The 25,310-nt window shown below is 44.2% G+C and overlaps 1 protein-coding gene across 1 annotated transcript in view; it reads left to right on the forward strand.

The window, feature by feature from the left end:
- Positions 1–25,310, forward strand: part of AMBRA1 (autophagy and beclin 1 regulator 1) — a 181,619-nt gene that overhangs the window by 78,720 nt on the left and 77,589 nt on the right. The window contains exon 13 of the mRNA XM_019519295.1: positions 1–79. This exon is cut by the window's left edge and continues 3 nt beyond it. Within this exon, the coding sequence (XP_019374840.1) occupies positions 1–79 (79 nt within the window). The remainder of the gene's footprint in view (positions 80–25,310) is intronic.

Here is a 25,310-nt window from a genome sequence, read left to right on the forward strand (position 1 = left end):
TTGCCTTATGCTGGGATTTTCCATGAACGTGGACAGCCTGGCTTGGCCACCCACTCATCTGTTAACAGGGTCTTGGCAGGTAACGAAATGCCCTTTTTGTGACCTGTGCATAGGTCATATGCTCTCCAACATCTGTGCATAGTGGGATCAGTCTGGCAGGGAAGAGCCTGGGGAATTCTGTCTGCAACATGGGTAGTGTCTTAAGAGTGCTTCAACGAGAAACTACATTCTGCAGTAGGGCTGGTTCACATGCCTAGAAAATTATGTGCTCTCTGGGCTGCAGATATGATGTTTCAAGTACATATTAGGGGAGCCTCTGAGCCCCAGGGGGTGGGGGGGGCAGTTAATAATCCTGCCTTTAACTCCCTCATGATCCCAAATGTCTTCTTTTAACAATCTGACAGCCTAATGATCAGCTTGCTGCAGGTCCTTCTAATTGAATTATAGGGTGCCTTGTTCATGTTCCGGCTGGCAAGGCTCTCACAAGGCAGCGCGGGATTCAATTAGGATCTTAATAAGTGCGTATTAAAACCTCGGCTGCCACCACATACAGCACACAGGCATTTGGGAGCCTTAAAGGGCAGGCGGGGGCGGGGGGGAAGAGGAGTGGGGCTTTGGCAGCCTGTGAATGAAATAGTCATATGATAGATGGCATAATTCTTTAGGATGCTTTTTTGGTTGAGCCTGAATTGCTTTGTAATTATACCAGCATAGGGAAATTGTCTTGGAGGGGGTGTGGACAGGTATTTTGTGTAGCTAGAGAAAGGAACAGAAGATAGATGACATAAAAAGACCTCAGAACCAGTGCTTCTGTTACCAAATGGTGCACATGCCAGAAAGGTAGAAAAGGTAGGGACACCCAAACAGTTTTTGCTTGTTTTGTGTCTGAGCACAAGACGGTCATCGTGAGTGGAGAGAGCCATGATGGTTTAGTGTGGCTGTGTAGTTTCAGTGCAGTGGCCTGTTTCTTTAAAGCCTTTCTTTCTTTACCAGACTCCAAGTCTCTTCTAGTTCTTTGTCTCACTTGGTATATCAGTTAAGTTCTTGATTTAACTCCTACTCACCCTGGTGGAGCAATTGTGAAAGCAGCCAAAGGCAAAGTTGCCAAACACAAGTACCCTACTACCTGAAGAATGGGGGATCTAGCCTATAACTTTAGCTTTAGCTGACACACATCCTTCACCATACTTGTTGCTTATGTGGGATTTTGGCTGTCAGCATGTGGAAACAGCTCGCTGGCAGATAATTACTAGCTGCCAGGCAACACTGCAGAACTCTCTGCCAGCCTGGCTTTGGAGGCACCTAACTTCACCCCTCCCCCCACAGATCTCCTGATCCTCTGCTGCTGGGAAATGTATAATCTCCTGGCATTTCTATATTAGAGCAGAAATTCTCTTATTCTTTGTTGTCTTGGGTTTGTGGTGAAAAGTAACCCTGCCCAAGCCTTGCTCTGTTTGGGGAACTCTGAGCCCCCATATGTAATATGCCACTGTGCACACCCTTTCTGTGCCCTGCTCAATCAAAGAGATTATGCAGGCAAGAAATTTACAGTTCCTTCACTAAAGCAAGGACATTGTAGTACTCTTGATGACTAAGTTCATCTTGCATTTCTTGTGGTAAACCAGACCTAAATACAGAATCCCCACCCCATGAACAAGGCCTCTGTGCTTGGTAACTAGGTGTGTATTTTTACATTTGTTGGCATTAAACAACACACGTCTTTTTGCTTGTGTCTAGTTTCATAGTTGGTAGGGTCGGAAGGGACCTGAGCAGATCATCAAGTCTGACCCCCTGCCATGGGCAGGAAAGAGTACTGGGGTCAAACGACCCCAGCTCAGTGATTTGTCTAGCCTCCTTTTGAAGAACCCCAGGGTAAGAGCAAGCACCACTTCCCTTGGAAGTTGGTTCCAGATCGTAGCCGTCCTGACTGTGTGAAGTAGTGCTTCCTGATGTCCAGCCTGAACCTCCTCTCAGTCAACTTATGGCCATTATTCCTAGTTACTCCTGGTAGAGCTCAGGGGAACAGGGTCTCTCCCGTTTCCCGCTGGTCCCCCTTGGTAAGTTTATAGACGGCCACTAGATCCCCTCTCGGCCTTCTGTTGTGGAGGCTGAACAGGTTCAAGTCCCGTAGCCTCCCCTCATAGGGCCTGCCCTGCTGCCCCCTGATCATGCGAGTGGCCCTCCTCTGGACCCTCTCAATACTGTTCATGTCCCTCTTGAAGTGCGGTACCCAGAACTGGACACAGTACTCCAACTGCGGCCTGACCACTGTTGCATAGTGGGGGAGGATCACCTTGGACCTGCTCATGATGCATCTGTGGATGCATGACAAGGTGTGGTTGGCCTTCCTGACTGCATTCTCACATTGGCGGCCCATGTTCATCTCGGAATCCATAATGACTCCAAGATCCTTTTCTGCCTCTGTGCTGACAAGAAGGGAGTTCCCCAGCCTGTAGGTATGCTGCTGGTTCTTCCTCCCCAGGTGCAGTACATTGCACTTGTCAGTACTGAAGCCCATCCTATTCTTATCTGCCCACCCTTGTAACCTGTCCAGTTCTAGTTGTAGTTCCTCCCTTCTAACATGCCTACTTCTCCCCACATCTTTGTGTCATCCGCAAACTTGAAGGTGCTTTTCACCCCCTCGTCCAAGTCTCTGATGAAGATGTTGAACAGCGCAGGCCCAGGACCAAGCCCTGGGGAGCCCCACTGCCCACATCCCTCCAGGTTAAAAATGACCGGTCCACCACCACTCTCTGGGTACAGCCCTCCAGCCAATTTGTGACCCAGCTGACTGTAGGCATCAACACCACAGTCACTTAATTTTTTGATGAGAATGGGGTGGGAGGCAGTGTCAAAGGCCTTGCTAAAGTCCAGGAAGACTACATCCACCGCAGCACCTGCGTCCAAGGATTTTGTGACCTGGTCATAGAAGGCAACTAGGTTGGTCTGACAGGACCTGCCTTTAATGAACCCATGTTGGTTTCAAGTCAGTGTACCAAATGAACCCATGTTAGTGTACCAAGAGATCCAGATAACTGTTATCTACCATTCCACCAACATTTTAATAATCTTCAAGGTTTATCAGTAATGATCTAGACTTCTTCCAGGCCACTGACAGGCATGCTAAGAAAGCATAACTGCCAAGAAGTAACACCTTTGGGACCCCAGTAGAAACTGCTGCACTCAGTGATGACTTCTTGTTTACAATTACATTCTGAAGAGCTATCAGTTGGCTCCTTTTTAATACCTCTAATGTATTCCAGGGTGGTTTTGTATTCTTATTTCTTGATGAAAATATTGTGTAGTGTCAAGTGAAATGCCTCATAAACCTTCATTTCATCAACTCTGTTAGCTTTATCACTCAAACTTATAATCTCATCAAGAAAAGATTTCAAGTTGCACAAGATGCGCTTTCCCATAAAGCCTGTTGACTGACATTAATTATTATTGCCCTCCTTTAATTCATTATTAAGTCTCACATCAGAAGTTATATTATTTTTTGCTTGGAAGTGAAGCTCATGAGACTACCGTAAAGCATGGGTTGTCTCTTTTAACATTTTATAATATTGGCATGCTGTTAACTTCCTTCCATTCCTCTCGGCTTCCCTAGTATTACAAGACATACTGAAAACCCTGAGAACTTCTTGGCCAGCTCTTTAAAACCATTGAGCAGATCATTAAAGGTTGTCAGTGGCCCTTATGACAGCCTTTCTCCATGTCAGACTATCAAACTCTGTGGTAATAGTGAGAATTATGCTATGGAGCAGGGGTTGTCAACCGGGGGTATGCGCAGGCAGGTGGGGACAGAGCGCTGCCACCCACCACCCATGCTGCCACCTCCCAGGAGCAGGGCCAGGTGGGGACGAAGAAGAGAGGCATGGGCAGGGAGGTATGGGGGAGTTCGCATGCAGAGACCGCTGCTCTCACCCACCACCCCACACTGCCACTACTCCGCTTTTGGCCACACTCCATCCCCACTGCACCTGGTCGTGCACCTGCCCCCCCAACTCTGCATCTGGCTGTCAGGGGTACACTTATTAAAAAAGGTTGAAACCCCCTGCTATAGAGGATAAACCAATAGGGCATTTATACATGTGCTTCAGGAAGTGGGGGTGGTGCTTAGAGCTGCTCTAATTAAAGTGCTCGGAGTCTCTCGTGTATCAGTGTCCCTGTGCTTAAAATGGCTGCCAGGGGTGCTTTATCTAAAGCGCCCCTGCCGCCATTTTTAAGCAGTGGGGACACTTTAAGCGATGGGGCTTGCTGATACGTGAGATGTTGGAGGCTGCTGGAGCACGGTAATTACCGCACTCCAGCAGATTTGAGAACTTTGCTGCTCATGTATAGGCTCCCAAACGATGCTTAGAATCACATATTCGGAGCTCACAGCTTTAGTTCTGCACTACCTGCTTTGCTGTGTTTTTGCTTGTTTGTTTGTTCCCCGGAGCTGAACACATACCCAGTGTGCCTTTGCACAGCCTTTCTCAACTGAAGTCAGAGCTTAGACAAGATGCTGTGAATTTGTATTGGGTGAAAGACAAAGGTAGATCTAATATCCATTTCAAATCAATAAAAACTGGCATTCCCTCCCACTGTGATGAAAAAACTTTAAGGCCCCATGTTCACCTGTGTTAACTTCCCCTACAGGCTATATGGCAATTACCTGACAATTATATTCTTCAAGCTAGGGAGGGACATGCTGGCAAAGTAATAGAAGAAAAGGAAAAAAAAGCAGACCTTAGTTTCAGTTCAATGAAAGCACTGGGGGAGAAAAAAAATCAGTGTTTGCCAAATAACAGGGGATCAGATATGTTTTCTCAGCTTCACAGAGGGCTTTAAAAACTATGAAGGGACACAGAAGCCTGTTTATAGTCCTTTTCCTCAATAGGAGACCTACATTTGGTGTCTGCCAACTTAAGAGCCAGGAACCTGAGTTCAGGAAATATTTCTGTACCACATGATCACTGTCTGAAGTGTCTGCCCTGGCATGGAGACAGCTTAATGAATTTAACATTTTTTCTGTATGAAAACAGATTGCATGCGTGTCTTCCACATCATGCTGGCAGAGTTAGTCTGGACCCTTTGCTGGAGTGTGCAGATATTCTGAACCCTTTTACTGTTGAATAGTGCAGATATGCTTTGGCTTCTGCAGAGTGGGTACAACACCAGCATTATGGGGTGCTAGATTGACAGCCCAGAGACTAAACAGCTCCGTTTATTTGAAGGATAAGCTGGGGTAGCACAGGCTTCCTCCATTGCATCTCATACCTGAATCCTGACTGATGTGGGACTTGCTGTAGGGGTACAATGCTTAGATATTTCTTCTTATTGTACCAGTGCATTTCCTGTTTTGTGCTAATTGTGATGGCTTTTAGGAACTGAACTCATTATGCCAATTTACTATAGTGGTAACCATACAGTTCTGATGGGAGTGACTTTTTGTCACTGTCAACCTATGCTTGATGAAAACCAATGACCCCAATAAACTGCTCAGTATCCATTGAACTATGGTTTCCCAAGCCAGACACTATATCCAATTTTTAGCTCAGCTTGGGTTACTGAGGTATTTCTGGATCATTTGCCTGAGTTCATACAGTGAGTCAGAACTTCAGCTTTAACTTAAACCCTTCTAGTTGCCCTGCTTTTTGCTTGGAACTGTTAAAACTCTTTTTTTAGTGCTTTTAATCCCTGAATCGAAGTGCTGTACAAAGCATGTAACTGTTCTTTTCATGTTACAGGTAAGGAAACTGGGGCTTGCAGAGGAAGTGACTTGTCCAAGGTCACTCAGTATTTTAGGTTTAGGATTAGGACCTCTGGGTCTTCTGAGTCCAAGTCACCAGACCATACCCATTAGCCATCTGTCCCTCTTATGTGTCTTCCCATTCCTTCCTTGCTCCCCTTATGCTCATACTGAAGCAGATTTGGGCAGGTGAGTGCACTGGTGGCATGTTCTAGCCCAATGCCAATTAAAGTGACCATTTATAAGCCCCTGATAAATGGACAATTAGTAGTAGTGCCTTGGCTGGTGTTGCTTCAATAATTAATCCAATTACCTTTTTGTTTTTGCTTTAATGATGAAAATGAACCTGATAACAGACTGGTTTGGTTACCTTGGAAACAGTAATCCAGGCAGCTACTCCAACTTCCCTGGCATTGGGAGGCTGGCTGTTTCCCATTTTGCAAGGGCCTGGGTTGATTCCCTTTCTGCTGCCCCTAGATCTCACAGTGATTTACAGACGCTTTTGTAATCCTCCACCCCTTGAATTTGCTTGCATAATACCTAGTTGCTCAGACCAGGGCCTGGGTTGGAGCTCTGAGCTTTGCTAAGGCTATTTTCAGGGACAGTAGTCTCTTCTCTGGGAGTGTCTTGACCAACTGACTATACCATGGAAAGGTGAGCAGGAATTGATTGGGTCCTCTATATTATGAGTATCTTTACAGAAAGGTAATTTTCTGCTTTCTACCTCCTCTCCAGGAGCCATGTTTTGCTACTGGCAGGAGTGTAACCAACGTCTTTGTGGAGTTGGGTTTTTGGGGGGGTTTTTTCCTTTTCCTCAGTGTTTCCTCTCAGCCTTTCCAGTCCAACACGGGCACTGGTTGGGTTACGTTCTGGCTTATAAAAGACAGAGAAAATAGGTTTTAAAGGCAACTTTAGGCTGCCAGAAGCTAAGTGTCATTTAGGGCCTCTGCATAACTTTTGGGGTAGTATCCTAGCCAAACCCTCCTTTTCACACACAATATGGTTTGAATATCTGTTCAGTGTTTTAATGCAGTTGTATTATATGAATTCAGTGTCTGGTTCTACTATGCCCAGAAAGATGTGAACTCTGCAGAACCCTTAAAATGAGTTGGCCCTTTTTCTGAGGTCTGAGTAGTTGGGTTTTTTTCTTTTGTGCTATCTCCATTGTCAGGATTAAGTAGGTGAATTCTAGATCCGTTCCATTTTGTAAAGAATGTAGTACTAGCAGCTGGATAGTCCACCTAGGCATTATGGTGTGCAAAGCAGTGAAAATATGTTCTTTTACTGTTTCATGCTTTAATGGGAAGCCTTGCTGCCCCCTATTTTTTTTTTTTCTTGCTGTGGTTTGTGTTGTCCTGTAGCATTGTAACCTAATACAGTGAAGGCAGTGAGGAAAATAGTATAGGTAGCATTTAGAAGAACCGCAGGCATCTTCCTTTGAAACACCAGTCTTGGGTAGAGGAGCCCAGCAGGTTTTTGTGGTTACAGTATAGGGGAGCTAAACAGTGCTCTGAGCTGCTAGACATCTACTGATGGAGGCAGAGAGCATAATTGGCATGTTGTGTTTGACACTGGGACATGTGCCTCTGTCTGTCTCTGTAGCTGACTTGAAATGTTGTGCTGACCCAGTGACTGTGTTGGCTCCATACTAACTATGACCTCCTTTGGGTAAGTGGTAGTTTCTGGGGCAAGAGACTATTTGTTAGTCACCCTTGTCTTTTATGTCCACTCATATCCACTGTCCAATGCACAAGCAGGCGCAGCATGCACATGTGGCAAGGTCGTTTTGTTGGGTGGATCGTGGCATTATAGGCCTTTGTCATCCAGAGTTGCTGTCTAAAGAGGAGTCTCACTGGCATAGTTGATATGAGGCTGGAATGGGAAGAGCCAAAGTCTGTCTGCCTGGTTATAACAGTACCCCTTATACTACACTAGCCTTCTCTCCTTTGGGCAACAACACTGTGGTCCAAGTTCAGAAGATTTTCTGAGCTTTCACCTTTCATCAGCTTTTGTTGGACTGTACTCTAAGTCTGCAAATAAATTAGAGACAGAAAGGAAACATAAAGCAACAGAGAATGAACAGGTACAGTAACCTGCATCAAACCAGAAAGCTGAGAGACCTGCAAAGAGAGGGGGAGCCGTGACCATCAGGACCCATACTGAGGCTTTAATTGTGATCTGCAATAAGCAGACTCTTTTAACTACTGGCATAGAGCTTTCCAAAACCAGTCTCAGACTCCCATCATAAACCTGTTCAGTAGATCCATGCACATCTGACACCTAGGAGCTGGAAATAATCAAAATATTGTCACCCTCACTCTGAGGACACGGTTAAGGATGCAGCAGCAGAGCCAGAATGTCATTACAAGGGCCCCTAAAAATTGTTCTGGCTCAGTCGCTTTTCTTACCATCCCTTTTCTGTGGCTTCTGTGGAGGTCAGTTCAACCTGCTAACAGGAAAGGGTCTGAGTTGATTTTGGAGCCAGAATGCACAACTGTGTGAGTTCACTAAGAGAGGAGTGCAGGAAGCCTGCTCTCTAGGAGAGGACTGAGTAGAGGAGAGAGAAGTTTGGTGAGATAAATGATATAAAAACAGCAGCAACAGAGCGGCTGTGTGTGTTCTACTGATGGAAGTTACAGCTTCTCGGCAGTAAGGCAAGGGTGCAAAGAGCTAGTGTGCTGCTTTATGCTGAGTACTATAATATTCTCCTTCCACTCACCTGCTCAGAATGTGCTTATTTTCTGTGTTTTGATACCAGAGTGCAGGGGCTAACGTCCTGATGTCATGCCCCTGGCTTCAGCAGATAACCAAGTTAGCTTGTTTTTTGTGTCCTTATCCATTCTCGCTTCGCTTCACTTTGCTTCGCATCTTACTCTGGGTTTGGCTTTAAAAAGCACTGAGTCTAAGGCAGGACAGAAAGCATATACTTAACAGTCCATTCGCAACAAGTGGGCCCTGTTCACATAAGAACATCTTCCTATTACCATTTGTATAAATAAGGCTGCATTTTTTTTAGTGGGCAGCTGTGTTTTAAATGGAATCTTGAGATCATCTTTGTAGAACTTTCTGCTGTCTCTGATTGTGTTAGCTATGCAGAGCGAATGAGCCTGCGATAAGAGCCCTTAAAGCACGTTATAGCTGATGGAAGCTGATTGTACAGCAGTATGTGGATGATGCAGTTTGATAGCATGCGTATCTTTGTCTCTGCTTGCAACATGAGAGGACCCAACAGTTAACTTAAATCAAATATTCAATTTAGAATTCCTTTAGCTAGCATGTTAAAAGCTATACAGATAAATTTAAGTTTAAAGCATTGTAGTCTAGTGCTACTAACTAGCCTATTGCCAACTCCTATTAGCTGACAAATAAGAAAATTAGTATTAAACTAAAACTTCAAGGCAGCATTAAGAAGCAGAATGGAATTACCTTCCTGAAACTTACTGGGGCACATGATCTAATGCTTCTTGAGACAGTGCCCATGTCCCTTCATGGACTTAGTTTTTTGGGTTACAGATTTTGAGTTGTCTTCTGAAAGATGTCTGACTTCTCTAGCATAGGAGTGTTTTGTGCACTGTGGAGCATTAAGTCAGTACTAACTTACTAACCAAATGAGTTAATTAACCATGGTTCCTGAAACTCTGTAGATCTTCCATGTCGCCTCATTTTGGTTGGATTCAGAAGCGCACCAAGGTCACAAGGTGATGGATTGATTGTGAGAGGACCCAGTATTAGATTAGCAGCAGGTTTATTTTTTGTTTGAACATGTGTAAATAAATTGTCTGAAAGCACAGAGGGTGACTGATCTAGTCTTTACAGAAGCTCCTCATTTTCCTGGAACTGCTCTGGAAGTTCCTATGGGAGTATTCATTATAGAGGACTCTTGCATCTCAGGTTTGCCTTTATGGGGAAACAGTCTAGACTAACTGTTGCAGAATATTTCACCAAAGCTGTTTTGCAGTGCTGTCCTTCATGGATATTCTTCATCTGCACTTAAAAGTGCTCCTTAGACAGAATAATAGTTTCCACAGAGGGAGTTAATGTAGAACAGTCACTGCATTTTGAATTCAAACCCTAGTTCATTCCAAATAGTTTCATAGTTGGTAGGGTCAGAAGGGACCTGAGCAGATCATCAAGTCTGACCCCCTGCCATGGCAGGAAAGAATTCTGGGGTCAAATGACCCTGACTAGGTGTCTGTCTAGCCTCGTTTTGAAGACCCCCAGGGTAGAAGCGAGCAACACTTCCCTTGGAAGTTGGTTCCAGATCCTAGCCACCCTGACTGAAGTAGTGCCTCCTGATATCTAGCCTGAATCTACCCTCCATCAACTTATGGCCATTATTCCTTGTTACTCCCAGTAGTGGTTGGGGGAACAGGGACTCTCCCATTGCCTGCTGGTCCCCTGTGGTCAGTTTATAGACAGCCATCAGATCCCCTCTCAACCTTCTGTTGTGGAGGCTGAACAGGTTCAGGTCCTGTAGCCTCCCCTCGTAGGGCCTGCCTTGCTGCCCCCGATCATGCGAGTGGCCCTCCTCTGGACCCTCTTGATGCTGGCTACATCCCTCCTGAAGTGCGGTGCCCAGAACTGGACACTGCTCCAACTGCGGCCTGACCAATGTTGCATAGAGGGTGAGGATCACCTCCTTGGGCCTGCTCGTGATGCATCTATGGATGCATGACAAGGTGCAGTTAGCCTTCCTGACCGCATCCCCACATTGTTGGCCCATATTCATCTTGGAGTCAATAATGACTCCAAGATCCTTTTCTGCCTCTGTGCTGACAAGAAGGGAGTTTCCCAGCCTGTAGGTATGCTGCTACCAGCCTGTAGGTATTCTGGGAAACCATAGTTTCTCTTTTTTTTAAAAACTCCCATTGTGACAGTCACAAAGATTATGGTTAGGCTTCTTTGCGTGATCCATTAGGCTGGATAGACTGAGTTGGTAAGGATGTTGTTTGCTTCTGAAAATGGAAGAGAATGGAAACTAAGATGTAGTAGTTGTTGGGATGGGATCTGCCTGAGCTTCTTACCACTTGTAAGTGGAGCCTCAGCCAGTGATTGTGACTCTGGCTGGATTTCAGGAATTGTGGAATGGAAGCATACATAGTGCTCTAGCCTTAGCTTTTCTACTGTTTGAGAGCATTTGTGCGTTGCCCTGCTCTCTCTTTTTTCCTTCCACAGAAGAGGGCTCTGGTAAAGGGTTATCGTTCCCAAATAAAAAGTCCTGAAGAGCTAATTACACTTCTTGTTGGGAAGAAGGTTGGGGCGATGATTACATTCCCAAAATGAGATGTGAGGGCGTAATTGTGCTTTTCTTATCAGCCCTGGTAAAAGCATGCCTTGGCCTCCATGCTCATTTGTGCAAACACAGCTGAAATAGGACTCTGAGTACTATTCTGCTCCTAAGTAATGCCAAGTCAACAGGGTTTGGAAAGGATTTGGGTTTGCAATGGGAAGCAGCTCTGTTGGGGGACTCTGGGCCAAAGCCGTCATGCATCTCAGGCTTAAGTCAGTTAAGGAGGAGGCACTTCATTTAGAATCCAGAATGTTTTGGAACCAAACATACAGGCTTTGTCAAATTTGCTCTTTAATGGAAGGTAAAGATGAGGTAGCAATCCACTGCTATGTCTTCTGCCACAATCTGGAGAGGATAATATAAGCTGATTTAAGAACAAATGAGATCCTTTGGTGTAGAAGCAGAGGGATATTTCACTTCAGATATTAGTAGGGAGGTGGTATTGCTTTTGCACATGGTTTTCATTAACACTGTTCCTGGTGCCCTATATCCAGTTCTGGTGTCCACATTTGGAAAAGGATGTTGAAAAGTTGGAAAAAGTTCAGAAGACTGCTACAAGAATTGAATGAATCTGGAAAACCTTCATTCATAATGAGACTTAAGAAGAGAATGTACATAGCTAATCAAAGAATGTTAAGTGCTTAGTCTAAAATAACTACATGGGAAGAGAAATTTGGATAGAGGGTCCTTTAGACACAAGATATAATATCCAAGGTAGTTATTTTTAGAGTAGAAATAGGTTTTTAATGTTTGATTGGTGCCAACTTTTTAATAGTAGTAACACAGACACCTTAATTATGTATCAGTCTAATGGAAACAACTCACATAGATTCTTTCACTTGAAGTCTTAAAACCAGTAAAGAATGTGTTGTAGTTCAAACAGAAGTTATGGGCTTGAGGTAGGAATTGCTGGTGAAATTTGGTGGTCTGTGTTGCATGGGAGGTTAAACTAGATAATTTAGTAAATTCCAACTGTCCTTAGATTATCTCATTAGACAACAGTTACCAGCTATATTCTTATCACCAAGTCCATGTTCTCCTTCCCCCCACACCTGCTTTTCACCCATTGACTACCTCAATTTGCATTTTCACTAATGGGCATTCTTGCATGCTGGCCTCTGGCTTCTATTCTGTTTCATCCAGGAAGAGTACAGACCAACTGCAGGTGCTTCCTCAGCCTGATCAAGGGTGTTTGTACCCAAAAGCTTGAAAAGAATTTTTGCAACTGTTTTAGTTGGTCTAATAACATATCATATTTACTCAAAGAACCTCACCTGCCAGTTATATAGCAAGCACTTTTGTGGTATGAAAGGTTTGAACCACGGGACTGAAATGAAGCTTCAAATGCTTCAGAAAATATGAAGATTTGAAGATGTTACATTGTGAGAGGAGGGAGCTACCTGACTTAAATTGGTGTGTACTGGGAAGAACAGTGGGAGGAAAAAATGGGCAGCTTATGAATCAGTGGTTGAATTGTTCTGGCCATGATGCTTCTTTAGAAGACTTTAGAAAGGAGAAGTTACTGTAATGCACACAAGCGAAGAATTGGGGAAACACTTGCCAGAATGAGGCTTCCTTGTAAAATATGCTCAGTGTAGTGGGGATCCAACTGCCCTGCCCTGCTCCATCACAAGTTACAGCCTGGCTCAGTTCCCCGTGATGGGATATGATCATTGTCATGTATAAAACCCAAGTGCTGTGTAAGCATGAATATGGAACTTTGCAGAAATGCTTCCTAATTTGATAGGGGGTGATGGGCTGAGATTCAGAAAAGCAAAAATGTGGCCTAGAGAGATTAAAATGATCCCATGGCCGTAAGTGTGAAGGGCTTTGACCTCTTATTTATTCCTTGCCTAGGCATTGGTAAAGTGATGAATTTCTAGATATTAGTATGCTATATGGGATATTATTTTGTAGCAGTGTTCATCTCTCTGTGGGTGTTGAGGGCCTCTTGGGGACATGTCTTTTTTTGTAGGCGATAAAGCTCACTTAGCCATAAAAGTAGTTTCTCTCAGCCTGCTGTGTCTTTAAAAAGATGTTGCCCACAATCCGCAACTTTTTATAGGAAGAGGGACTGAATGAAAGCCCCTGGAAGCTATTTTGTTAAAGGGCTATAAATTATCACAGTAACCTGCAGTGTAACGTAATGCTCTTTAGGTACAGTCAGAGGAGTCAGAGTTTATGTCCAGCCTTTTAAATGTAAAAATCTTGGAACCAGGTTTCCCAACCAGTCTGGCACAAGAATGCGGGACACTGCAACAGCCCTGTTGCTACAGAGCAGTGCATTGCTTGTTGTGGTCATGGTACTGTGTTGATTTTTAGATTGCCTTTCATGTGTAAATGGAGCCTAATATAAGACTGCATGTTTCTGGTTGCAGCCCTGGAGTTTAGTTAGTGTTTGACCAATGAGTTGATCAGAAGCCATGTTGTGATGGAGGCTTGCTGCTATTATTTGCTATATGCTTCTGCATTCTTAAGACATCAACACAATAAGCTGAACAAGAAAAGGAGGCCAGGAGCTGTAAAGGTCACAAGTCACCTGCATCTTTCCAATTATTTCATTCACAGCTCATCTGATTCTAGACATTGTGCTGGCTATACCACCCTAGCTGGGTGGAAACCACTTTTGCCTCTGTGCTATTATAAGATCATCCTTTCTGTAGAGGCTAGAGTTGTTTAGAAAAGGGTTTTAGTAAAGTCAGAGTGGGGGAAGTAAATCAGGCCAAGGCCTTCTTCCAAAACACAACTTAAGCAAAGCATCTCTATTAAGCAAAGCATCTGTGTTAAAACTGGTGGTGAGAGTTGTAGCACAGAGAGGAGAAACTTAACTTGCCATATAAATGAATCTCTCAGAACACCTCTTTATATTTCATTAGCATCCAGAGGCTTTACCCAGATTCAGGATACCATTGTACTGGGTGTGCATTGTACAAACACCCAAAACACGGGTGTCCTGTGAACATAGGTGATCTCCCTTGAGGAGAATATGGAGAGGTCAGAAATGGAGGGTTTTTTTGGACAAGAAGGATCTATGTTGTGAGTGGAGAGAGATTTGTGAGTTGTAAACATAGAGATGATGGTTAAATTTCCTTTGGACAGAAGGAGATGCAAGTAGGAGTCAAGAAAACCAAAGGAGTCCTGTAGGTGCCCCCTTCCCTGAAAGTGGGAGGAGTGAGAAGGATTTTTGAATAAACATATGGAAGGAGCAGTTAGAGAGAGCGGAGGAAAACCAGCTGAGGGGCAAGTTGTATAAGTCAATCAAGGACAAGATTCCAAGATGCAAGGGCACAGCCTACGATTTAGAACGTCCTAGGTCTCTGAATGGTAGAAGCTGCAAGAAAAGAGGGACAGGGGACAGATCAATCTGCATATATCCTTTTCTCCTTGGCATCCACTCTTTGACACTGAGATTCAGGGTGCTGGGCTAGATGGACCTATGGTCTGACCTGGTATGTTATTTATGTTCTTACTTGCATTGCTAAGGGAGTTGGAAAGACTGGTGGGTCAAAGAGGAAAGGGATGAGGTATCCACCTCAGTTTTGAGCCTTGGCTAGAAAGATATCATTGGAAACTGTGAGAAGAGATCTAGTTGAGTGCAAGGGCCAGAAGCTGGATTACAAAGGGTCTAGGGTGGAACTGGAGGACAGTAATTGTTTTCAATGTCTTTTAGTGACCTAGAGATGTCAGGAAGCAGGAAGATGGGGCAGCAGTTGGAGAAGTAGGTGGGATCAAAAGATTTTTTTAAGAGTGGAGATGAAAGCATGTTGAAGTGTGAGGAGGAAGAACCAGCAGAGAATGAGCAGTAAGGGAGGGGATGAGAGTGGCTGCAAGGGAGACCAGGAGATGGGATGGGGTCTCTGGGGGAAATGGAGAGGCTAGAGGAGGAAGACAAATGAGAAACTTCAGTGCCTGTGAGAGGGCAGAGGAGGAGAGAGTGGATATAGGAAGGGAATGCAAATATGGGGAATGAGGAAAGGCATGTCATTTTGTCAGGTTGCTCTTAGAAGAAACTCAGATCCTGTGTAGAGAAAGAAAGGGAGGCAGGGAAAGAGGAGGGTTTGAGGAATGAGTCAAAGGTGATGACAAGGCAGCTAAGATTTGTAGGCACTAGGTTCAGTGAAGTTGGAGAAGTGAAGAATTTCTTGTGCCAAGAAGACTGGCAGAATGCAAAGGGGAGAGAATTTGTAATGGAAGAAGTTAGCCTAGTGATAGGATTCCCTCCTGAGGTGTTTTTCAATGCTAAGACCAAAAGCAAAGGAAACTAGTATTGAGCTGAGTCAGAGAGTGAAGGACAGAATAGTCGAGTGTGGGGGAGACCTGAAGCATCCCCCATCCTCTTCCTCTTTGACCTGTCAGCCACTCCAAGCATCAACAGTCTTACCAGTAGGATAAAGGGAAGAGAAGTCACTGGTTTTACTGATGGCCTAGAAATTGTGGAAAAACAGAATGACAAAGCATGAGGAAAAGGACGAAGTGCTGCGTGGTTAGGGCTCAGCAACAGATAAGTTAGAGCAGTGTTGGAGACCAAATCAAGTGAATGTCCCTTTTGGTGAGTGGGAGATTTAAACCTTGGCTGCAGAGCTTTCAATGAGGAGGTGAGAATGAGAAAATGTGTAGACAGGGAGTTGGATGGGTCATCAGCATGGAAGGAGATGGCTCAGAAAGTGTGTGGTGGAGGGGAGGGTGAGGAGAAGTGGTGGGAGATCCAGGAGTGTAAATCTGATGGGAAGGAATTGGGTGCATGACAATGACAGCAAGATGGATAAGAGCGGGAGAGAAGAGGTGGGCATAGTGCTGCTCAGAAGATGAGAGAAAGGGAGAGGGCTTGAAAGTAGCAGAAACAGAAGAGAGAGCTTCTTTTCCTCACCCCTCACAGTCTGATCCAGAACCACTATTTTTTTTCTTCTTTCAAAAACGAAACAAATGTGACTACTCTGTCAATTAAGATCCCAGGGAAGCTGCGGAAGGGGACTCTTGGTACATTGATTTACAATGATCCAGAGATGGCAGAAAGTGGAGGCATGGCATCATCATGCATACTTTACTTGCTAAATGGCTAATTGGAACTGAAACTATTGATATACTGCTGTGGAGTGCCCTCAGTGTGCAAATGTTGATTTCTGAACTACAAGAAAGCTGGCACTGGGGAGCTGCGAGCCACTACAAGCCCAGCCTCTGCAGTGGGAAGCACTGTGGAACAAAATGCTAAACATAATAGCAATATTAATAGAGAACCTCACAACCGCAGTGGTTGAGCCCTCTGTAAAGTAGGCTGGATTAATGTTTTGTCTTCTAGTTGGGATGACAAATATGCTGCTTATAGTTAGCTAATGACCTTTCTCTTTTCTGCCATCAGCTGAGTCCTAATTCAGTGTGTCCCTTTCTTGTGCACACCCACAATCTTTTGATTAATCTACTTAACTGCATTGATTGTTTCTATAAGCATGAGGATTTATGGTAACAGTGCACCCCTCCAGCTGGTTGCCTGGCCAAGTGTATGAAGAGGTGCTTATTTTCCCATTCCTGTACTTAGAGTGAGATGGTAACTAGCCCTGCTATCCCACTGAACTGAGACAGCTGGTTGGGGTCCTGTGAGGTGGAGTTCATAATGAGTCTCAGGACTTTGAGGCTACTTGAACCAGTTTTAGCATCTCTTGGTGTATACCAGTGCTGGTACTTTGCAGTTGTGTGACATGGTAGTCTAGACTCCATTGTTGTTAGCATGGTATTTTGGGGTGCCTACAGGGTTTCCTGTTTGGCTGCATGGCTTTTCTTTGTCATGGAATTTGGCTTACTGTGTAGTCTAACAGAATCGGCTATGGGCCAGTAAACTATGATATCATGTCTTAAGTTCCCTTACCTCCTGTTTGGAGACTTGTCAGTTGTGTCATGCTGTAATTATGCTGCATAGCAGCTTCCCGGTCAGTTCTTAGTGTCCTTTAAAAATAGTACAAACTAGTTCAAGTTGGATTATGGTCAGGTCAGGTCCGCCCTAGAAAGAAATGAGACCTGGTTGAAGAAGCTGTCCCTCTCCCAGCCCAGGGCCTGCATGCCAAGTAGCTGAATTGCTCTGCTTCTGCCCTGAGCTCAAGTTTGACTTAAAATTTAACCCACAGACAGAGAAACTAGACTTTAATAATTTAAAGTAAAGAAATAAAAGCACTAGCATCTTTTGCTCTTGTCTTTGCTTTTGTAATATCTGTGAATTGGTTCCTACTGAGAGCTCTGCTGTATCAGGAGTTTAAGCAGGTAACTTTAAATGTTATCTGCTCAGCTTCGCTTTCTCATGGCAGGCTGCTTGCTGCTGTGAATATTTAACTCCTTGAATGTTTAACATCCCATCACTTGCCAGTGTGTCTTAGTACTTACCATTTTAGTCTTCTGTTGGATCTTGATCATAGCATTGTTTTTCCACAGTGGATTTTGTACTGTACTGTTTCCTCTGGTACCCACATCAACTCTGGAAACACAAAATCACCTAGAGTCTAGATGCTGTATAGAATTCAGTGTTTCATAAGCTAGAAGACTGCTTTGTATACTAAAACTCCCTCCCTGCTGCACTCTGAAAGCTCTGGCTCGCATGTTGCAGCAAAGAGTTCTGGTGTCTGCTCTAGACTGTGAACATCTCCCTTCAACCCTGTGCCGTCTCCCCCAATTAAAAAAAAAAAAAGAAAAAAGCTTAGTACCCCCCAAATACAGTGACAAACTGCGATCATCTTTTCAAAGCTCTTTACCTTTACCTTTCCCTTTCCCATTGCCTTGAGGTCCTCTATGTCATTCAACCTAGCTCCCATTTCACCATCTTTTCCAGGGGTGTTAAATGTATAACTCACAGGCCAAATCTGGCCCAGGGTACCATACCAGCCAGCCCACTGGTAGTCCAGTGGACTACTGGAAGTTAAGGGGTGAGGCCAGTGGGCATGGTCTGCTGCAGAATTTTGGGTCCCTGCGCCCCTGATTAGAATTTGGCCATTGGCTGCAGGGGGTGAGTGAGGGCTGTGCAGATACAGCTCTCACTTGCTCTACTATTATGCAGTCCCCAACCCACTCTGCTGCTCACCCCCAGACCCATATTATCTCCCAGTTCCCTGACCCATGCATCAGTCTGCCCCTGGACCCACCACTGCTGCACTATTCCTGACCTGTGCCACTGCCTGAACATGGACCTGTGCCATTGGTCCCACATGCACTGAAGCTGCTGCTGGCTCCATGGATCTGGCCCAGGAGGAGCCTCCGTGGTCCAGACCTAGCCCAGGGTGAGTTTGACACCCCTGCTCTTTTTCAGTCTGAGCAAACCCTCTCCTTGTTAGGTATTCTTCCCAACTTAGTTATCATCTCTTGCCTTGATTTACTTCCCACCAGTTGCATCATCAGTGTATTTTTACTCTGCTCCTTGCTCCCCACCTTTCCCCACCACTTCCACCCAGAAAATTGTTTGTTTATCCCTCCCCCGTCCCAGTGGTTACTCTGCATTTTCTCCTTTTCCTTATCCACACTTCAGGAGGAATCATAAATTGCTCCCTTGGTGATCTCCTTCAACTTCCTTGTTTTGTAGATGAGGTTAGGGCCTGCTTCCCTTGCAGATGCAATGGCTGTGCATGAGCCATTGCACTGGGTAGGTGCCCTTAATGAGCACAGTGCTTTCTTAAAATGCATTCCATAAACACGATCTGTCAGCATTTCTTTCCCCAATGACGCTGTGTTAGTTTGTAGGGTTTATTTATTTGTCGGGACCTGCATTCTTATTAATAGAGTTGCATTTTCCCCAGGGGCACATGGCTTTGCCTTAAACTCCCCAACACGCAAATTTAGTGCAGGCAGATATCTCCTAAGCAGAGCTATCCTGTTCACAGGATATCATAGCTGTGAAATGTTATCAGCTGTGTGTGCTTGCCCATGTGTGAGAATTGCAGTGGGAAGAAGGAGGGCACTACAAACTGGTCCTGAAAATATGAGTTCTGGAATGTGAAGCAAGTTTCTCTTACCCTCTCCTATCTGCCTGGGCAGGGGAATGTACGGTTTTGGTAGGACCATGTCTTCAGTAGGAATGTTTTGTTATAGAAATACCAGTCTCTTCCAGCAAAGGGCTGCTAGTTTGAACAGAGCTGTGCCTTGTGTTGGTGTAGTAAATCCACACTGCTGAGCAGAAGGTGGGAAGGCAGGGAATCCTTGAGTGATTGTCTGCAAATGTAGGGGACTGTGTCCACTATTCCAGGAGGCCCTTTCAGTCCATTGTGTGTTAAGCTCTGAGCGAGCTTCTTGGGGATGAAGTGGGAGTCTTGCTTGAATTGTCTAAAATTGGATATTAGGACAAGTGTCAGAGAAAAGACTGGAGGGGCAAATATTACATTGTCCCTCAAAATAATGAAATGAACTAGATGAGGCCTAGAGAGGGCTCTGGACGAGCTGATCCTTCCATTTGGTGCAAAGTCACCCCTGTTGCTGGAGAAAGACCTTTTGGCTTCCCGAATAAGACCTATGGAGACATTTCTAAGGGGATATTTCAAAGAGGCTGCTCCAAGTCTGGGAGGAACCTGTGGTGAACCAGGAAATGGACTTAACCTACAAAGTAGGAGAAAGGGATAGGTGTACCTCAGCTGCTCCAAATGAGTATTTTTTTGCTCCAAAGCACTGATAAGCTGACTTTCCTGCCCTTTGGGTGGGGGGCTGGACTCGATCTTCCAAGGTCCCTTCCAGCCCTAATGTCTATGAAGTCTGTGAAGACTGGCGGAAGTGCCAGAATTTTTGGTGGCAGCCAGGGCCCATAAAGTTCTTTCCTTGCTGAAAAAGAGAAGCTGAGATGCAATTTTGTAGTCATACAAATGCCCCTCTCGAAAACTCAATCTCAGATCTTTGCTTTGACACAAAGTAGCAATATTTGGGAGACCCTAACCCTACAGAGGTTAGGTACCCCAGCAGGAGCTCTCATACCCTGGCCAATCTTGGACACAGAGCAACAGAGGACAGAACTAAGAATGCATGAACTTATACTGAGGGAGAGAGAAAAGTGAATTCTTCTTTCTAATATAGCTTCATGCCTGGAGATCCAATCACAAGGACTGAGGAATCCAAGCACAGCCTTTCCTTAGTTTATTCTTTAGAGTGACACTAAAGCAGGATGGGAGCTCTCTGGAGGTTCATTTGCTTAGAAGCAGGCAAAGGGTGTGCAAGAACTGTGCAGGGTTACGCTTATTGGTGGAAGGCTGCCCCCTTTGTCTTGTCTTTGCAAGACTCACCATCTGAGGCAATTAGGATTAGCAGGCACATTTCATGCTCTGAAAATCCAGAAAGGGAAAGAAAAGGGAGTTGTACAAAAGGAAATGCCTGCCAGGCACAGATTTTGCTCTGTTTTTGTGCAGAGGATAAACACAGATGTGAAGGTTAAAAAGCAGACTTCCAACAGCATTTAATGAAGGCTTTGGAAATGATGCAAGGGACTCAGCAGTAAGATAAAGTGGAGGCATTGCAAAGGATGGAGCTGGCAGTGGGAGGAGTCCAAATGACACAAATCATGGATTAGCTTTTGAGGTCCCACTAGTCAGGTTCACAGGGATTCATGAAACATGTACAGAGCTGTGGCAGGAGGTTTGGCAGTTTGATTTTAAAAAAATACCTTCAGTTTATGGAAAGCTGTGAAAGAGGATTGTGAACATGGGGTTTGAGTGAAGTTATAAGCTTCCACAGGGTTAACAAGGGCTAACCTTATGTTTTGGGTTTGAGTGAAGTTAAGTAGAGAGAATCTGCGTTCTTACCATTCTTGAAAGTTCGGGTCTGCTCTGCCTTCACATCCTGCACTGTGAGGTCTGTTCCCATTTTCCTCCGCCATCTTCATTCTGAATTTTTTTTTTTCTGCTGCAGCATCTGAAGCCTGGGAGGCAGAGTGGTCTCAGATGTATTATTTCTCATTCCTTTCAGTAGATTAGTACTTGCTTCCAGCCTGAAAAATGTGTGCTTGTTCCCCTTGATCCTTATTTCTTCTTTCATTGACAAAGGAAGCTGCCAGTCAATTTAATCTCTCCCATTTATGCAAGGAGATATAGTAGGGTCCTGTGTCTCATGACCAGACAGCATCCGATGGTTGTTGCATTTGAACCTCTCCTTGATAGCTGGAGGGGGGGTTTTTTAGTTCCCAGAATCATAGAATTTAGAAAGAGGAAAAAGCCTATTTAGTCATTCTCTTACAAAAAAGGCTAAACAATACATAAACTATCCACAGAAAACAAAAACAGCCTAAAGGCCTGTGAGTCTGAAGGAAAGGTTGAAACAACCTAAAATATTCAATGAAAGAAAATGCAAATAAAACAAACAAACAGTTCTTGCACTATAAATACATTCACCAGAGTGGTTCTGCAGAGTCTACAATTTGCTCATGAAATAGAACATGTTTTACCACTCAAATTATGGCAGCGTGAAACAAATTCCTAACACTAATTACTGCCACATGGAAATAGAGATTGTCCCAAAAAGGAGTCCAAGCAGCAGCACCTGTAGAAGTGGAAGTGCAATTCAGGAAGCATCCATCTGTCTCAAAGATTCCAGTCATATCTTCCATCCCCTAACAAATTCTCCAGATTCAAAGGCAGGTAGCTCATAGGCAGCTCAGAGCTTTCCACTCCCAACAGAAGCAAGTATTCCTATAAATAAAGTCTCTGTAATCTAGTCCTATCAAACACTCTTAAGATTTAATCCTCTTAGAAAGCGCCTCTCCATGGATTTTCCAGCCCAATAATATCTGTTTCCAGGTAGGGCCCTCGCAGGAAATTTGACTCTCCTCTTTCTTTGCTGGTGTTATACTGGAGTATATGTGACATGTAATGCTTCACCCATTCTGTGGTATTCTTGGAGCACAGAAGAAGCAGCTTGAGAATGGTTTTTGTCACATACAACAGAAGTCAATTGAAGACAGTATTCCTCTCCTTGCCATCAAACTTGTTTTTTCCTTTCTTGGACCAAGATCATGGCAGGTGATGGTTACACTTGGATTTGAAGCTGAAAATGGTGATTTTTTGCACTTCTTCCTAATGATGTTGAGATAAGGAAAGTACTGGTCATGCCCTTCTCAACCTTGCTAATCCTGTGGAAGCTAAAGAAAGAAAACAGTACAGTCAGGCCCCATAGTCCTCCTTTCAGAGCTGGCAAGTACATGGTGTTTCTCTTTGCAGTATTATATTTGCTTTCCCACAGTAAGTGAACATCAGAACCATTCAAATTAATTATCCTCTCATAAGCTAAATAATTACACATCCATAATAAATACAATGTGTTCAGTTATATCCTGTCTGCCAAAGTCAGACTCTTTTGTTGTCCTTCCATCTCTCTGCTAGTAAATAGTTATCTTTATCTTAATTTCTTACTTAGTGAGGCTTGACTAAAAGATATTTGGGCACTCCCACAATTCTGATGGAATCTCTCACTATTTGTATTCTCCTTGATGCTACAAAGGAGACTCTTATAGCCTTGGACGGAGGGAATAAAGGGCAAGTATCTCTAGTTTCAAATCCTTTTATTTGTCAAGTTTTTCATCATTGCAGGGCTGTTTGGTGGTGGTCTAGGAAGCAACAGTAATCGGTTACTTTCTTTCCTCTCCCCCCTACCACCCTCCCATTTCCCTCTACCCTTTTTTGTTTCCTGGGTGCCAAATAATTTAACCTTAGATGGGAGTGACTGGTAGTGAAAAAAGGTTCCTGGGAGATTGGAGACTGAAACTCCCCTTGCCCAGTGCAAAATAGCAAAACTTTGCATGGGGAGGAATGATAGGGGGAGAAAAATGTTCTTCGGGGATTGGAGAGTGTAATGATGCACTCCGCATTTTGGTAGCAATCAAAAAGAATGGAAGAGCCCTTGCTATTAGTGCTGGTTGGAGGAGAACGGCTAACCGTGCTTTCTAAGGATTAGTGCTGTGTAGAGTAGATGGTTACTCTTCCACATGCACGCAGATTTCATGCTGACTTGTACTGTTTCCTCAACTCTGCAATATATTACTTGTCGTGGGCTGAAGGATTTTGTGCCAGATGCTGGTGTCCCAAGAGAAGAGGGCAGGTTCTAGAAGTGACAGCTCCCTTCTCTTAATCTCTTACTATTGTATTTCACAGGCCTCTGAGCAGTGGTATCTGTGGGGTTGTGTTCAGAGACTTGGGCAGCAGGGTTTCTTTCTCTCAGGGAGAACAATTACTGGCTTGATGTGGTGAAGTGCAAATAATTCTGACAAGAGGAAAAGCGTTTGAAAGGCATCTTAACCTCTCCTGGGTTCCCTTAGGGAAACCATTGTGCTATCAAAGCCAGACATGTGCCCCAGTAGTTCTTTATCAAATTGTTATCTGACCCGACATTAAAAGTAAGACCTTCTACTGTCTGCAAGGTAAGATGTCAAGGAACTATCAAGACAATAGCAGAGATGGAGGCTTTGGGCTGGGCGTTTGCTCACTTATTATCCTTGTTTCTTTCAAAGTGACTGATCTCCTTTTTTGACATCTCCATAGCTCACAACACTGAGATTTCCTTTCTGTATGACGTATACATTGTTTGCCACTGAAGTAATATCTGTAGCTATTTAACTTTGAACTCAGTCATAGTCTTAATCTGTTGTTGGGGCCTGTCCCAGTTGACCCCTGAGCTAAGGAATCATATTTAGGCTAAAGATTTCCAATTTGAAAAAAGGTTTTGTGGTAGAAAATGAGCATGGTTGGAGGATTATATTTTTCCTTGCCACAACACATCTGGGGTAAGGGAAAGGGAAAAGCTCTCTTAAAGGATTCAGCGTCCAGAGCCCACTCATCTCTGACATGCTTTCTTCGTTAACATGGCACAGAGCCCAAGGTTCGGTGCTTAGCATACACTAAGCTGTTTTATGAATGGATGCATGAATTCTTACTAAAATGGTAAGAACTTTGCCAAGGTATGAACTGTTTTCATCTGCTACAAGCTTTGCTGGCATGCTGGAAAATGTCATTCTAGTTGGCTGTATGCCAGAATGCCAGCTCTTTACACTGGGTGAGTGTGCTAAATTACCATCTGTGCTGGTTTGAAAGACCATGCGTCTTGGTGGTCAGAAACAGGGGAAGCTCACTGGGATTATGGTCATATCCTGTAGCATATTAAAACATATGATGTGGTCAGAGGTGACTCAGAAACATGGCTGTCTGTGAAACACTTTGGTTTGTGTAGAAAACTGGGATCTCATACCTCACCTGATTTTCATAGCCAGTGGTAACATCTGAGCAGAGCTTAATTGAACAGGTTCAGAATTGTCCTCTATGTGCCCTCCCACTCTGGAGATTAGAATAGGCCAGCCTTCTTCCAGTGGAAGATTCTTTATGTTGACTAATAGAGAGAAGAGCCCACTACTCTTGACAGCCTGGGTGGATCCATCCAGTGTTTATAACCACCTGGCCCTTGGGTCCCACAAAATTTAGAAGTACTTCAGCACCAAATTAGGGAGATGTAGAAACCACTGTCAAAAATGTGCTGGGTTCTGTTCATGAATGCATACAATAGTGGACAGCTTCAAAGGAAAGTCTCTCCATTGATCACAAATAACACGCAGGCTCATGGAACATGATAGAAGGGCTAAATACCTCTTAAAGATGTTTAGGTGCCTAACGTGCAGGTAGGGGGTATAGTACGATTTATAGAAGTGGTGAAGGTCTCTCTCCATTGGATCATGCTTCCTGTTTCGTTAACTGCTGTAAATCCTCCTAGACTCAGTTTCTTTATATTTAGGCCCCTGAGTACTTTGTAAATCTGGCTTCAAGTTTCTGGTGTCTTGTGGATGGCCTTTGCTTTTGTGTAAGGGGTTTGCTCTGGAAGAATTTGAGCTCTTGATTTTGTTAAATGTATAGTAAAGTAGAAGGCTTCTGTTGTAGACACCTCCCATCCCCAACATTGTGTGCCACAAGGTCTGTATAGTGGTCGAAAGTGTTACTAAATCCTCCAGTGTGTCTAGAAATAGGGCAAGGATCCCTGTCTTCATGGAGGGAGCTTAGTGTGCTTTAGTTTTTTGGCTCAGTGCTGTTCTTTCCTGGGTCCAAAATAAGCTTAGATATTTGGTTTGTATCGCCTGATTCATAAATGAGCAATAGCTGATGGACAAAAGTTGATCCCTCCACATGCTGAGTTGAGTTGGACCCTCTGAAGGGACAGAGACTGAGTGAGTAATCGTCACATGTAGGTAGCCTATAAGGAAAGTTTCAGCCATCTCTTTGTTAAAACACTGATTTTTTTTTTTTTTTCTCTTTAAACTCTCTCTCGTCATGTGCTGAGTGGGGGTGGATGAAGATTGTGGGG

The sequence above is a fragment of the Gavialis gangeticus genome, unplaced genomic scaffold, assembly GCF_001723915.1.
Source record: "Gavialis gangeticus isolate Ggan-Ray unplaced genomic scaffold, GavGan_comp1, whole genome shotgun sequence".
NCBI classification, from domain to species: Eukaryota; Metazoa; Chordata; order Crocodylia; family Gavialidae; genus Gavialis; species Gavialis gangeticus.